The following is a 12,393-nucleotide window of genomic DNA, read 5'->3' as shown; positions in this document are numbered from 1 at the left end:
CCAGATCCCAAGTGTCCTTGTTAAGGGCAGCCAAGTCTTTTGAACAGTCCAAGGAAACGGTCTGTGGGAGAAGCCATAGAAACAATTTTTTTAATTATCCGATGGTTCTCATTCCTGTGACCACAGATAATCTAGTGAAGGCAGTTTGGGATTTCACTGGGCGAGGGAAGAGAAGCTAGAACCAGACCTTCTGGACTGGAGTCTAGTGAGAGCAAATAGATTATCTACTTTGTCTTCTTTGAGCTCTATAGCCATTGTGGGAGGCAGGGGGATAACCAAAATGACCTCTCATGGTCACTCTTCCAAGCACCTTGGTCTGATACCCTCCGGGTTTTATGCCAACGGAGCTGTGTTTAATTCAAGGATGAGGTAGAATTGATAGAAGGCTGGTGAATCCTGAATGGAGACGGAGATAGATGGAATGGTTTTCAGGTCAGCCCTAGAAGTCCAACTGCTAGAAACCTTAAGGCACCCCACATCTTCCATGTCCCCCACACCTCATCTTCTGATCCCCCTGTTCCTAGTCTCTTTAGGAGTTCAGTTCAGTCTCTGGGTGTGGGTTGGGGATACCTCACAGAAAGACTGTGTGAAAATTAATTACTTAATGTATGTAAACGAGCTTTGAAGATGAAAAATGCAAACGCACAGTGTTCCTAATAACATCTTCAATACTCATACATCGCCCCAGAGTCGCCTCTGAGCTCACCATTAAGATGAGTCCTTGGGGAGTTGCTGGCAAACTCCCCAAGCTAATAAACAAGATAAAATGCCTTTTCACTCCTTTTATGCAGCCAACCCCACCTCTGCCCACTAATAAAAGGACCCAGTTGGATCAGAGAGAATAGAAGGAATCTGAGCCCCACTCTCTTGCTGCTGGTACCCATTTATTCTCCTTAACTCCACCACTCAGACACCACCAGCAACATGTCTTGCCGTTCCTATCGTATCAGTTCAGGATGTGGTATCACAAGGAACTTCAGCTCCTGCTCAGCTGTGGCCCCCAAGACAGGCAACCGCTGCTGCATCAGTGCCGCCCCATACCGTGGGGTGTCCTGCTACAGGGGCATTACTGGCTTTGGCAGCCGCAGCCTATGTAATGTGGGGTCCTGTGGCCCCCGAATCTCCGTGGGAGGCTACCGGTCCATAGGCTGCAGCCGGAGCTTTGGCTACCGCTCTGGGGGAGTGTGTGGACCCAGCCCCCCCTGCATCACCACTGTATCTGTCAACGAGAGCCTCCTGACCCCCCTCAACTTGGAGATCGACCCCAATGCCCAGTGTGTGAAGCATGAGGAGAAGGAGCAGATCAAGTGTCTCAACAGCAAGTTCGCCGCCTTCATTGACAAGGTCAGTGTCACCTCCCAGCCTCTTCTGAATCACTGGACCCCAGGATCATAGATTTAAGAGAGATAGAAGGGGCCTCAGACAGAGGAATTGGAGAGCTAGAGTTGGAACCCAGTGCTCTGGCTCCAATTCACCTCCCCGTTCTGGGATGGGGTGTTCATCCACTGCCCCATGTTGCCTCCCATCTTTCATGCAGAGCTAAGCACTGGGCAAGAATATAGAGGGAGGGAGAGAAGGTCTCTGGGAGCTCCCAGTCGGAGGGGGAGAATGGGACATGCCCAGAAAGCAGAAAAAAAAACAATAATACCTCAAATTGGCATAATAGCTTTTATAATTTTCAAAATATGATCTTGTGCTTTATCTTATTCACAACAGCCCAATGAGAAAGGAAGAATAAATATTACTATCTCTATTCTAAAGAGAAGGAAACTGAGGGTCTGGGTGGGTGGGGTGGGAAATGACTTAATAGCTAATCATATGTTTGGAACTAGAAGGTATAGTAGAAGTCAGCTAGTCCAGCCCCATCATTTTATAAATAAGGAAACAGATACTGAGAGAACCAAGAAATAGTGCAAGATAACAGAGATAGTAATCTGAAGAGCAAAGATTCAGACCTGGGCCCTTTGATTCTAAATACAGTTGCCAGAGGTAGAAATATTCTTTGCACCAAAGGTCAGACATGTGAGCTTCCTCTTCCACCATCCTCCAACTTGCCAGTGATATATCCAGTCTGTCTCTCAAGCTGATATTCTTCCTGCTTTTTGGAGAATGCCTTTCTACATTTGATTGGAAGGATGGAAAACCACGGAAGAAGCAGTCATATTTTGCTAGTTGCTCAGTGGCCAGTGGAAGAAGGGAGGCTGGGAGAGCAAAATAAGTTCCTGCCCTTCTTCTAGTGGCAATCCGGGTGTCCCTTCTGTAGTATTGACCCTCACTAATACTGATGTTCCCATGGCACATTCAGCAGATATCTACCATGTGCAATGATGCTCACTCATAATGCTTAGAGGCAAGAGATGGGATCAGACCAGTCTTCTCATGTATTTTTTTTTTTTTTGGTGAGGCAATTGGGGTTAAGTGACTTGCCCAGGGTCACACAGCTAGTAAGTGTCAAGTGTCTGAGGCCGGATTGGAACTCAGGTCCTCCTGACTCCAGGGCAGGTGCTCTAGCCACTGTGCCACCTAGCTGTCCCGTCATGTGTGTATTCTTAAGTTGGCTCTAATGTTTCAGGCAAACAGGCAGGGTCTTCCCTGAGAAGGGCAAAGCCCACACTGAGAGACCCGGGGTGAAAACTGCTCTTTTATTCAGTTTTTCCCCAAGAGGACAGTTAGTGAACAGCTTTACCCTATGGCATCGATAGCCTCCTAGGGATGAGCGTGGCCTGCTAGCATGCACAGTCCTTTGGGCAGTGGCCGGACAGGTTCTCCCATGGTATCTCTCTCTCTCTCTCTCTCTCTCTCTCTCTCTCTCTCTCTCTCTCCTTGGTGCTGCAGGTCCGGTTCCTGGAGCAGCAGAATAAGCTGCTGGAGACCAAATGGAACTTCTATCAGAACCAGAGATGCTGCCAGAGCAACATGGAGCCCCTGTTCAATGGCTACATCGAGACCCTGAAGCGGGAGCTGGAGTGCGTGGAGGCCGACAGTGGGCGTCTGTCCTCTGAGCTCAATCACATGCAGGAGGTGCTGGAGGGCTACAAGAAGAAGTGAGTACTGGGGGAGAGGGAGCTGAGAGGTCCTCATGGGAGGTGACACTGAAGCTTGGCATTTTTTAACAAATTGACTTAAAGAGGTCAGCAAGGGACCAGGTGAAGGCAGGGAGGCTCATGATGTGAGTGATCTGGACCCAGGAGGACCTTGGGCCACAATATTCCCTCGATTGCATGAGAAAACATGGGTATATAGTTTGTTTCATGACTTGAACTAACAAAACAGTAATGTAGTATGGAAATAATTTTAACAGAGATAAGGTCAGAAATGTAACAGGAGATCATAGACCTGTCTAATTTCCTAAAGGCCTGCTGAGCCCAATAGATAATGAATGACCTCCCCAAGTCAATTTTATGAAAAAGATCACCTGATTCTCCTATATATAGAGGGGATTCCCTGTGGTACGGTTTGACCCAAGCACTGGCTAATACAAAACCTATTTCTATATGGTTCTAAAGTGCCATGGCTGACATTTCTTCTTTGGGAGAAGTGTGAACTTTCCACCACAAGGAGACTCCCAAAATTGGGTTTGTACTTCCAGAAAAATGGGAACCTTGGGGTTAGCAGAGAATCCAGCCTGAAGTAGATCATAGAATTATAGATTCAGAGCTGGAAGGGATCTTAGAGAACATGGAGTCCAACCCCTTCATTTTATAGACAAGGAAACCGAGACTTTAAGAGATTAAGTGACTCACCCAGCTAATCATTTAACTTCTTACTTACAGTTAGTAAGTGTAAGTGACTAACACTGACTGTGTAAGTGACTTATACAACTAGGAAGTGTCTTCCTTACTCTTAAGTCCAGTGTCCTACTGATTACACCACACTGGCTTTCCATATCTCTCTACCAATGCAGATCAGCAACTGTTCAACTGAGAGGAAAGGAAGGGAAGGGAATAAGCGTTTATTAGGCACCTACTATGTACCAAACACTGTGCTAAGTGCTTTACAAATATTATCTCATTCAATCCTTACAACAACCATGAAAGGTAGATGGTATTATTATCTTCATTTCACAGTTGAGGAAATTGAGGCAGACGGCAATTAAGGTACTTGCCCTGGGTCACACAACTAGTAAGTATCTGAAACAAGAAATAAATTCAGAATTCTAGAGAATTGTCTGGGGCCCTGCACAGGATCACAGTTAGTAAGTATCCAAGGTGGGATTTGAACTCAGGTCTCCCTGGCTTTCAGTCAGGAAGCACAATCATTCCAAGCTGCTTCTATTCATTGGCCCGTGAATAATGCACTGAGCAGATGTGGGACATGACATTAATAGATCCGGGTAGTTAATGTATGAAGGAGCTTTATGTTGATTGTTGGCCCGGGTCATGAGGCTCAGCTTCTGACCTCCTTTCTCCCCATGCCCAGGTATGAAGAGGAGGTAGCCCTCCGGGCCACAGCTGAAAATGAATTTGTGGTGCTGAAGAAGGTGAGTGGGCCAAGAGGAGTGGCAAATACACCTGTCCTTCAGGCACAGGAGCCCGAGGGGGCTCCCATGGGAGGCCTGCCATGACAGGCTTCCATTCTCTCTTTCCTCCGCATGTTCAGGATGTGGACGGCGCCTACTTGCGGAAATCTGACCTGGAGGCCAACGCAGAGGCCCTGACAGAGGAGATCAACTTTTTGAAAGCCCTGTATGAGGAGGTGAGGGGGATGGGGAGGGAGCCGGGCAGCCAGCCCTGGGGCGACGAGTCAGCTGTGAGAAGGTAGATGGGCCTGTGAGCATGTGTGAGGGTGTGAGCCACTATGGACACGTGCCTGTGAATCAATCCTTCTGGACATTGCCAAGTTTGTCTGTGCATATGGAGGTGAGCCTAGTGGACCAGTGCTTTCAACTGGGGTCAGGAATTCCCGAGGGAGGACCTGACCTCTACCGGTGGGTGGCTGGCACAGGGCCTCGGGGTAGTATGTATCAGTCAGGACTTGCATCCAGATCTTCCTGGCTTTGGAAGCAGCCTTCTATCGTTAGCATAAACACAGAATTTCAACTGGACAAGAATGTACATGGAGTGTCTATGTCTGTATGTACGTGTGTCTACATTTGTGATATGTGTGTATATGCATCTACTTGTGTGAGAGTTTGTGTGCATGTGTATATATTCTCTGTTCATGTGTGTGTGTGAGAGAGAGAGAGAGACAACAGACAGACTGACAGAGAGAAAGAGAGATAGATACAGATAGAGATAGAGACAGAGACAGTGACAGAGACAGAGATAGAGACAGAGACAGAGAGAGAAAATGTGCTTGGCTGAAATAAACACATCTCTGTACACATGTGTTTTCCTGTTTGCATGTACATGTATATATAAATGTGTGTGTGGAACATCTGTGGCTTGAGTCCATGCCTGGCCCCTGGGGAGGGCTCTCCTCTCTCCTCTGGAGGTGGAAGGGACTGGCCTGAATGTGTTAGATGTTGGCCCCCACAGGAGATCCGGGTCCTCCAATCACAAATCTCAGACACTTCAGTCATTGTCAAGATGGACAATAGCCGTGACCTGAACATGGACTGCATAGTGGCTGAAATCAAAGCTCAGTATGATGACATTGCTAGCCGCAGCCGGGCCGAGGCCGAATCCTGGTATCGCACAAAGGTATGTTAGTAGCTTCAAATGTTCTGACACCTGGGTCAATGGAGGAATGGGGGTGTAATAGCTCACTTTTCTACAGTACTATAAGGACTAAAGAATCCTTTTTCACAACAACCTTGTGAGGTAGGCCTTGTATGGACTCTTATACCCATTTCACAGATGAAGAAACAAGAGTTCCCAAGAGCTGTTGTAACTTGCCCATAGTGTCACAGCTAATAAGTGTAGGAGCTGGGATTTGAACACACAGATTCCCTGATGCCAAATCCAATTATCTTTCCACCACACCACCCCGAGCTTGTATGTAAAGGAGCTTTCTTTCAGGTCATGTTTCAAAGGGAGAATAGTCTCTCCTCTTTCCCCCATCTCCCCAAGCCTGCTGTCCCAAGAAGGAAGCTATACCTATGTCTCTATAGCTTTCTTTATTCTCTCATTTTTTTTCTCCTTCTTCTATTCCTATACAGTCCTTAGCTTTCTGACCTTCTTGTCCCACTCCATATCTACCTTTCTCATGCCAGTATCATGTGTCTCACACACACACACACACACATACACCCACATGCTCTATAATGTGGGATCAGTATAGCCACAGCCTTGTGCTTTTGCCTAAGACAGCCAAACTCCAGGGCCCGGGAGGAGCTCTTCACACAGGACAAAGATTCTCAGAGTCCTTTGCAGTCCAATTCCAGCCACAGGGGTGGAGGGAACTAAATCAGGAGTGAAAGAAGCAAAGGAGTAAATTGCAGAACCACAGTCATCTCAGAGACAGATCTATAGGCCTCCTCATAAAATGATAGGTTCCCAGCTCTGGGCCAGGCCTTCTTTGACTTACAAAATGGTATTCAAATGAATCAACATAAGCCAAGGAATGAGTGTCATAAAATTCCCTTTCAGCAAGTACAAAGCAAGGAAAACCCATTAGGAAAACCCATGTTTAATTCCAGCCTAGTAAATAAGAGGATTTTTTTTTCTAGCCCCTTTTCCCAGAAAATGAATGTTTTTTTTCTAGTCTCAGTTTTCCCATCTTAACAGTGGTGAAAGCCTCTGGTAACTCAGCCAACTCACTTCTCAGAGCCTCAGTCTTATCTATTATCCCATAGTTTTTTATTTTTTATTTATCCATTCATGTATTTATTTATTTTGGTAAGGCAATTGGGGTTAAGTGACTTGCCTAGGGTCACACAGTTAGTAAGTGTTAAGTGTCTGAGGCCGAATTTGAACTCAGGTCCTCCTGACTCCAGGGCCGGTGCTCTATCCACTGCGCCACCTAGCTGCCCCTATCCCATAGTTTTTAATGAAGAGAAGGCCACAAATGCAATCCATCATGGTGAAGATCTTCTCACCTATAAATAAGAACATTGGACTAAAAAACAAAAGAACATTGGACTAAATGACCTCTAAAGTTCCTTCCAGCTCTAACATTTCATGATTCTCTGTTTCTAAATACTCATGAAAATCCATGTATTTCCAAACAGCCATTCACCTTCTACTTACATCCCCAGCTAATTCAGTTCTTAATCTTAATTCAGACTCCTTGAATGCATTGGCACTCTCTGCCTCGTTGGCACCCTTCCAACCCCCCAAAAAATAATGCTATATGCTAAAAAAAATGCTATATGCTTGGGAAAAGCCAGAAGGAAGAGACAACCCTGTCGAATCCAACAAGCATTTATTAAGCAACTACTGTGTGCAAGGTGCTGAGAATTTAAAGATAAAATTAAAAACTGTCCCTGTTCTCGAGGAAATGGCTTTCTACTGGGATATGCCCTACAGCAGAAGAGTTATCAGTCTAATGGAAGAGATAGGATGGATATCTGAGATGCGGAGTATAGAGCTCCATGATAGAGATTCAGATTCAGAGAAAAAATGGCAGACTTAGGAGTAGCCAGACAGATGACTGCATATCTACAGTGAGAGTCAAATTCGGAGCCAGAACACCTGGTTTCTGAACCCAGACCTGACACTTTACTACCTGTTTGACTTAGGTCAGATTGGTTAGTTCCTCTTAGCCTTACCTCCTCTAAGCCTTGGCTTAGAGGTTCCAGTTCTGTCTGGTTCCATGGTTGAGCAGAGTGTAACTGAGGGGGTAGAAGTATGATGGGTGCACTCATTGGGGGAGTCTTACTGGAGGAGGAGAATTTGGAAGGAAGAAATTAAATGGAAGGGTTTAGAGAAGAAAAGTGTGGAGGATGTCTGGGGGTGGGAATAACTTCAGTAAAGGTTCAGAAGTGTGAGAAATTGAATCAGGGGACACAGGACTGGGGAAGATAAGAATTAGGTTTGCTGATTGGGTAAGAGGTGGAAGTGATGAAGAGGAGGAGGTAAGATCACATGGTGACAGAGGGTAGAAAGGTCTTGAAACCCAGAAGGAAGAATATGACTGGAAGTGATAAGATTCATTTACAGCTCTGAGCAGGAGAACTAAAAGTGTCCCTATCCCTGACAGCGGGGACTGGCTTTTTTTAATCACCTCCATCTGTTATGCCCCTGCAGTGTGAGGAGATGAAGGCCACAGTGATCCGCCATGGGGAGAGCCTTCGAAGGACCAAGGAGGAGATGAATGAGCTGAACCGCATCATTCAGAGGCTAACAGCCGAGATTGAGAATGCCAAGTGTCAGGTACGAGTGATGAAGGGGAAAGTACTTGTGTAAATGCCCCTACAACCCTTCTCCATATTGCCCTTCCAAAGCCAATGACAAATATGGACTTCAGTGTATCTATGTGGGAAGCTGGGGATGAATTGCCCCAGGGATCATTTTCCAAGTGGGGAAACCCAGAGGGTTTGTAAGAAACTTTACAGTGTCACACATTATGGGAGACGGGATACAAATGATAGTGTTACCATTGGCTCCCACTGACCCTGAAGTCAGGAGAACACACTCAGTTTTGGGGGATGGAGAAGTTGGGGACCCCCATGTGAAAATTCCAGGGAACTACCTCTAATCATTCTAGAAGGAGAGATTACAATTAATCATGAAGCACTTTTCTAATGTGAAATTGTGACATGAACTACCAAGAGGGATTGTGGAATATGACCCTATTGATCTATAATATGCAGTCAATGAGCTGTATGACCTTAGACACTTAACCTCTCTGAGGCCTGCTTTCCTCATCTTGAAGGTACTGGACTAGATCACCTCTAAAGGTTTTTTAGGAAGGAAAGAGACAACTATTTAGAAAATGACCACCATGTGCCAGACTCTGTGCTAAGAACTTTGCAACTAGTATCTCATTTGATTCTCACAACAACCCTGTGAGGTAGATGCTATTGTCATTCCCACTTTATAGTTGCAGAAACCGAGGCAGACAGACTTAGTGACTTGCCCAGGGTCACACAGGTATGTGAGACCAGATTTGAACTCAAGTCTTCTTGACTCCAGACTCAACCCTCTATCCATGGTGCCACCTGGCAACTTGTATCTCTAAATCCTATGATCTCTCATTGCCACAGGGTAGCTCTGACAGAGACCCCAGTGGGGGAGAGGAAATAGATGAAGGCATAAGCTATAAGACAAAAATCAAGGAACCAAGAACTACTTTCTTCCTACCTATCTTCCCCATTTCCCCCAGTCCCTTCCTAGCTAGTGATCACAACCCATATCCTTCTCCTTCTAGAACCTCTCCACCATCTTTTCTTTCCCTATTATTTGGTATAACCAAAAGGTGTTTTCTCATTCCTTCCTCCCTCTGTACATGCCACTCCACAGCGCTGTAAACTGGAGGCTGCAGTGGCAGAGGCTGAACAGCAGGGTGAGGCTGCCCTCAATGATGCCAAGTGCAAGTTGGCTGAGCTGGAGGGTGCCCTACAGAAGGCCAAACAGGACATGGCGTGTCTGCTGAAGGAGTACCAGGAAGTCATGAACTCCAAGTTGGGGCTGGACATTGAGATTGCCACCTACAAGAGGCTGTTGGAGGGCGAGGAGCACAGGTGAGACCAGCCAGAGACAGAAAGGAATGTAGAAGGAATGAAAATCCCATGCAACTATATCTCTGACCATTGCGGCAGCAAAAAAGCTCAATGTTAGAGATGAACTTGTTCATGTGAAATTTTGGCATGGCCTACCAAGAGCCATTGTGGGAATATGGGGGCAGATCAGGTGGCTTAGGGGGTCATAGAGTCTATAACAAGCAGACATTTCTGCTAATTCTAAGTGCAATAGGTCCAACTACAAGAGAAATTTTGGTTAAATGGAAGGTAAAACTTCAATATCCTATAGAGATTTTATGTTTGGGAAGTTCAAGAAAGACAACCCTTCACCAAAGGGTTCAGGCGTTCCCTGTGAATGCCCTACAATGACATCATGAACATAGTTCTCTCACCTCAAAGATGACTTGAAACGTGTAGGACTAACCTCTCTCCCTTTTCCTTTCCCCATAGGTTGTGTGAAGGTGTGGGTTCTGTGAATGTCTGTAAGTATCCTTCACCCAAAACCTCTGATGACATGACTTGTTTTTTGTTTGTTTGGTTGGTTGGTTTTTGGTTTGTTTTTGTGGGGCAATGGGGGTTAAGTGACTTGCTTACACACAGCTAGTAAGTGTCAAGTTCTGAGGCCAGATTTGAACTCAGGTACTCCTGAATCCAGGGCCAGTGCTTTATCCACTGCGCCACCTAAGCTGCCCCGATGACATGACTTGTTGGGTCAAACTGGTGGTTCGAATTTAAAAATAAGGGTCCATAATCTACATAATTCATTGGGTCTCCAACCATATGTCCAGAGGGGTTCTTGGGAAATCCCAGAGGAGAGGGTAGACTGTAGGAACAAAAACTACAGCAAATATCTTTCTGGTGGTGGCAGCAATACAAAGGATGAGAACAGAGGAAGACAATTACCACTTCTAGCCTGTCCCCTCATCCTAACTGAACTTCTTCCACCCACTCCTTTCCTAAGATCAATCAGTGCTGATATTGAGAATAAAAGCAATTTTAGGGCACTGGATCCCTGAGTTAGAAGTACTAAATTCTAAAATCTTTGTAGTTAACTAGCTTTGTGATATTGGGGAAGTCACTGTATTTCTCTGAGTCTTGGTTTTCCCATCTTTAAATAAGGCAGTTGTACAAGATAATTTCCAAGGTCCCATCTAGCTCTTAAATTCCATGAGCTACACATACTGGACATCTGCTTGGTGCTGGCTGATCCAGTGACATGCTCTGAAGGCTGGAGAGAGTGGGGAATGGTAACAGGGGAACTATGTAAGATCAGTTAGTTCAGTCCCTTCACACCTCTGTCTCTCATCCCACAGGTGTCAGCAGTTCCCGGGGTGGAGTGACCTGTGGGGGTCTCACCTGCAGCACCACCCCAGGACTCCAGATTGCCTCAGGTCCTTCTGCCTCTGGGGGTAGCTACACAGTGATAGCACCTGATTCCTGTGCCCCCTGCCAGCCCCGATCCTTGGGTTTCAGCTGTGGGAGCAGCCGGTCTGTCCGCTTTGCATAGAGAGCTGGGATCTCATGCAAAAAAGCACATTCCCACCCTCCCAACTTCCTGCCGCAGAACTGAAGATGAATGGAATGTCTGTGTTGTTGCTTCCTTGAGGCTGCATTCCTGAATACTAACCCTTCTCCTCTCTCCTTCAAATTACACGCCATGAAATCTCCCTTTCCAGGCTACCACCTGGCTCCCATTTTAGGGAGCTAATTTCCAGCCCTCCATTTGACTTCCATTTAAGGATTCATTTCTAACTCCCTTAACTCTCCAGTTAAATCCCACACATCATAGTATTATCATCTTTGTATTACTCATCTCACTTCTCCAATCACCCTCTAGGAAACTACCAATTATACCATAGTGACAGTGCAACCTGGGAAATTTACCCATGCGTCTGCATAGAGGTTATGTGAGGCTCAGAACATGACTTCCTTAGACTAGAGAGCCAATGGAAATAGAAACACAATCCCAATACTTCTCCTCTCCCTGCCAGGAAACTAGGGAGTTAATTGTCCAGGGTTGTCTCTTTCAGGAAGCAATTGACTGTTTTTGTGTGGTTTTGTCTATGATTGTCTTCCTTCTTCTGGGTTAACCTGTTCTGGCTAACCTCTTGATGTGGTTTTGCAGTTGAGAAGCTGGTTACAGCATAGAATTCCTTCTACCTGTACTCCCTTGGTAAGAGGGTTTCACATATATCTTGCACCTTTATACATTTCAAAGAAAACTGGATGGAAATAGTGATTGATTCAGGTCTCCTCCCATTGTGTACAAAAGGTGTTTTACTAATGGAATGAAAAAGGGTGGAGAAGAAGGTCAGGCCACTTCTTGTATATCCCTCTTTGTTGTAAATGTCTGTGGGTGCCTTGCCTTCTGGTTGTCTCATTCTGTATTTCAATAAACTGTTGCAACGTTTCAGAGGTGTGTGTTTGAACAAATGGGATGGGAGTCTTGGGGGACGTTAACATGTCAAGACTGAGCCTGATGCGATGGTACATGCCTGCAGTCCCTTCTGCTGGGGAGGCAAAGGCTGCTGGGTTGCTCTAGTTTTGGGGTTCTGAGACACAGGAAGGCTAAAACTGCCTGGATGTCTACACTAAATCTAGCAAGAATATGGTGAGACCACTAGGAGATAGGACCATCAGGTTGCCCAAGGAAGGGCAAACCAACCCAAGTGGGAAACACAGTACAGGTTAAACCTTCTGTGCTAATCAGCCTGCTGATCAAGCCCATGACTGACTATTGCACTTCTAGCCTGGACAAGATTGGGAAACCTAGTCTCCCCCCGCCACCCCCCAAAAAGACAAGAAACATGCCAAGGCTGAGCTCACCA

The 12,393-nt window shown here is 46.0% G+C and overlaps 1 protein-coding gene across 1 annotated transcript; it reads left to right on the top strand.

Annotated features, from left to right (window-relative positions):
• Positions 1-924: 924 nt before the first annotated feature.
• LOC122728305 (keratin, type II cuticular Hb5) lies at positions 925-11,975 on the top strand. Its single transcript, XM_043966765.1, has 9 exons — positions 925-1,344; positions 2,836-3,044; positions 4,420-4,480; positions 4,600-4,695; positions 5,478-5,642; positions 8,130-8,255; positions 9,345-9,565; positions 10,016-10,047; positions 10,879-11,975. The coding sequence occupies exons 1-9, from the start codon at positions 925-927 to the stop codon at positions 11,070-11,072; spliced, it is 1,524 nt and encodes a 507-aa protein (XP_043822700.1). The 3' UTR covers positions 11,073-11,975.
• Positions 11,976-12,393: the final 418 nt, after the last annotated feature.

Source organism: Dromiciops gliroides, chromosome 5 (assembly GCF_019393635.1).
Source record: "Dromiciops gliroides isolate mDroGli1 chromosome 5, mDroGli1.pri, whole genome shotgun sequence".
Taxonomy (NCBI): domain Eukaryota; kingdom Metazoa; phylum Chordata; class Mammalia; order Microbiotheria; family Microbiotheriidae; genus Dromiciops; species Dromiciops gliroides.
Note: the sequence above shows the minus strand (reverse complement) of the source record. Positions and strands in the feature narration are given on the sequence as shown.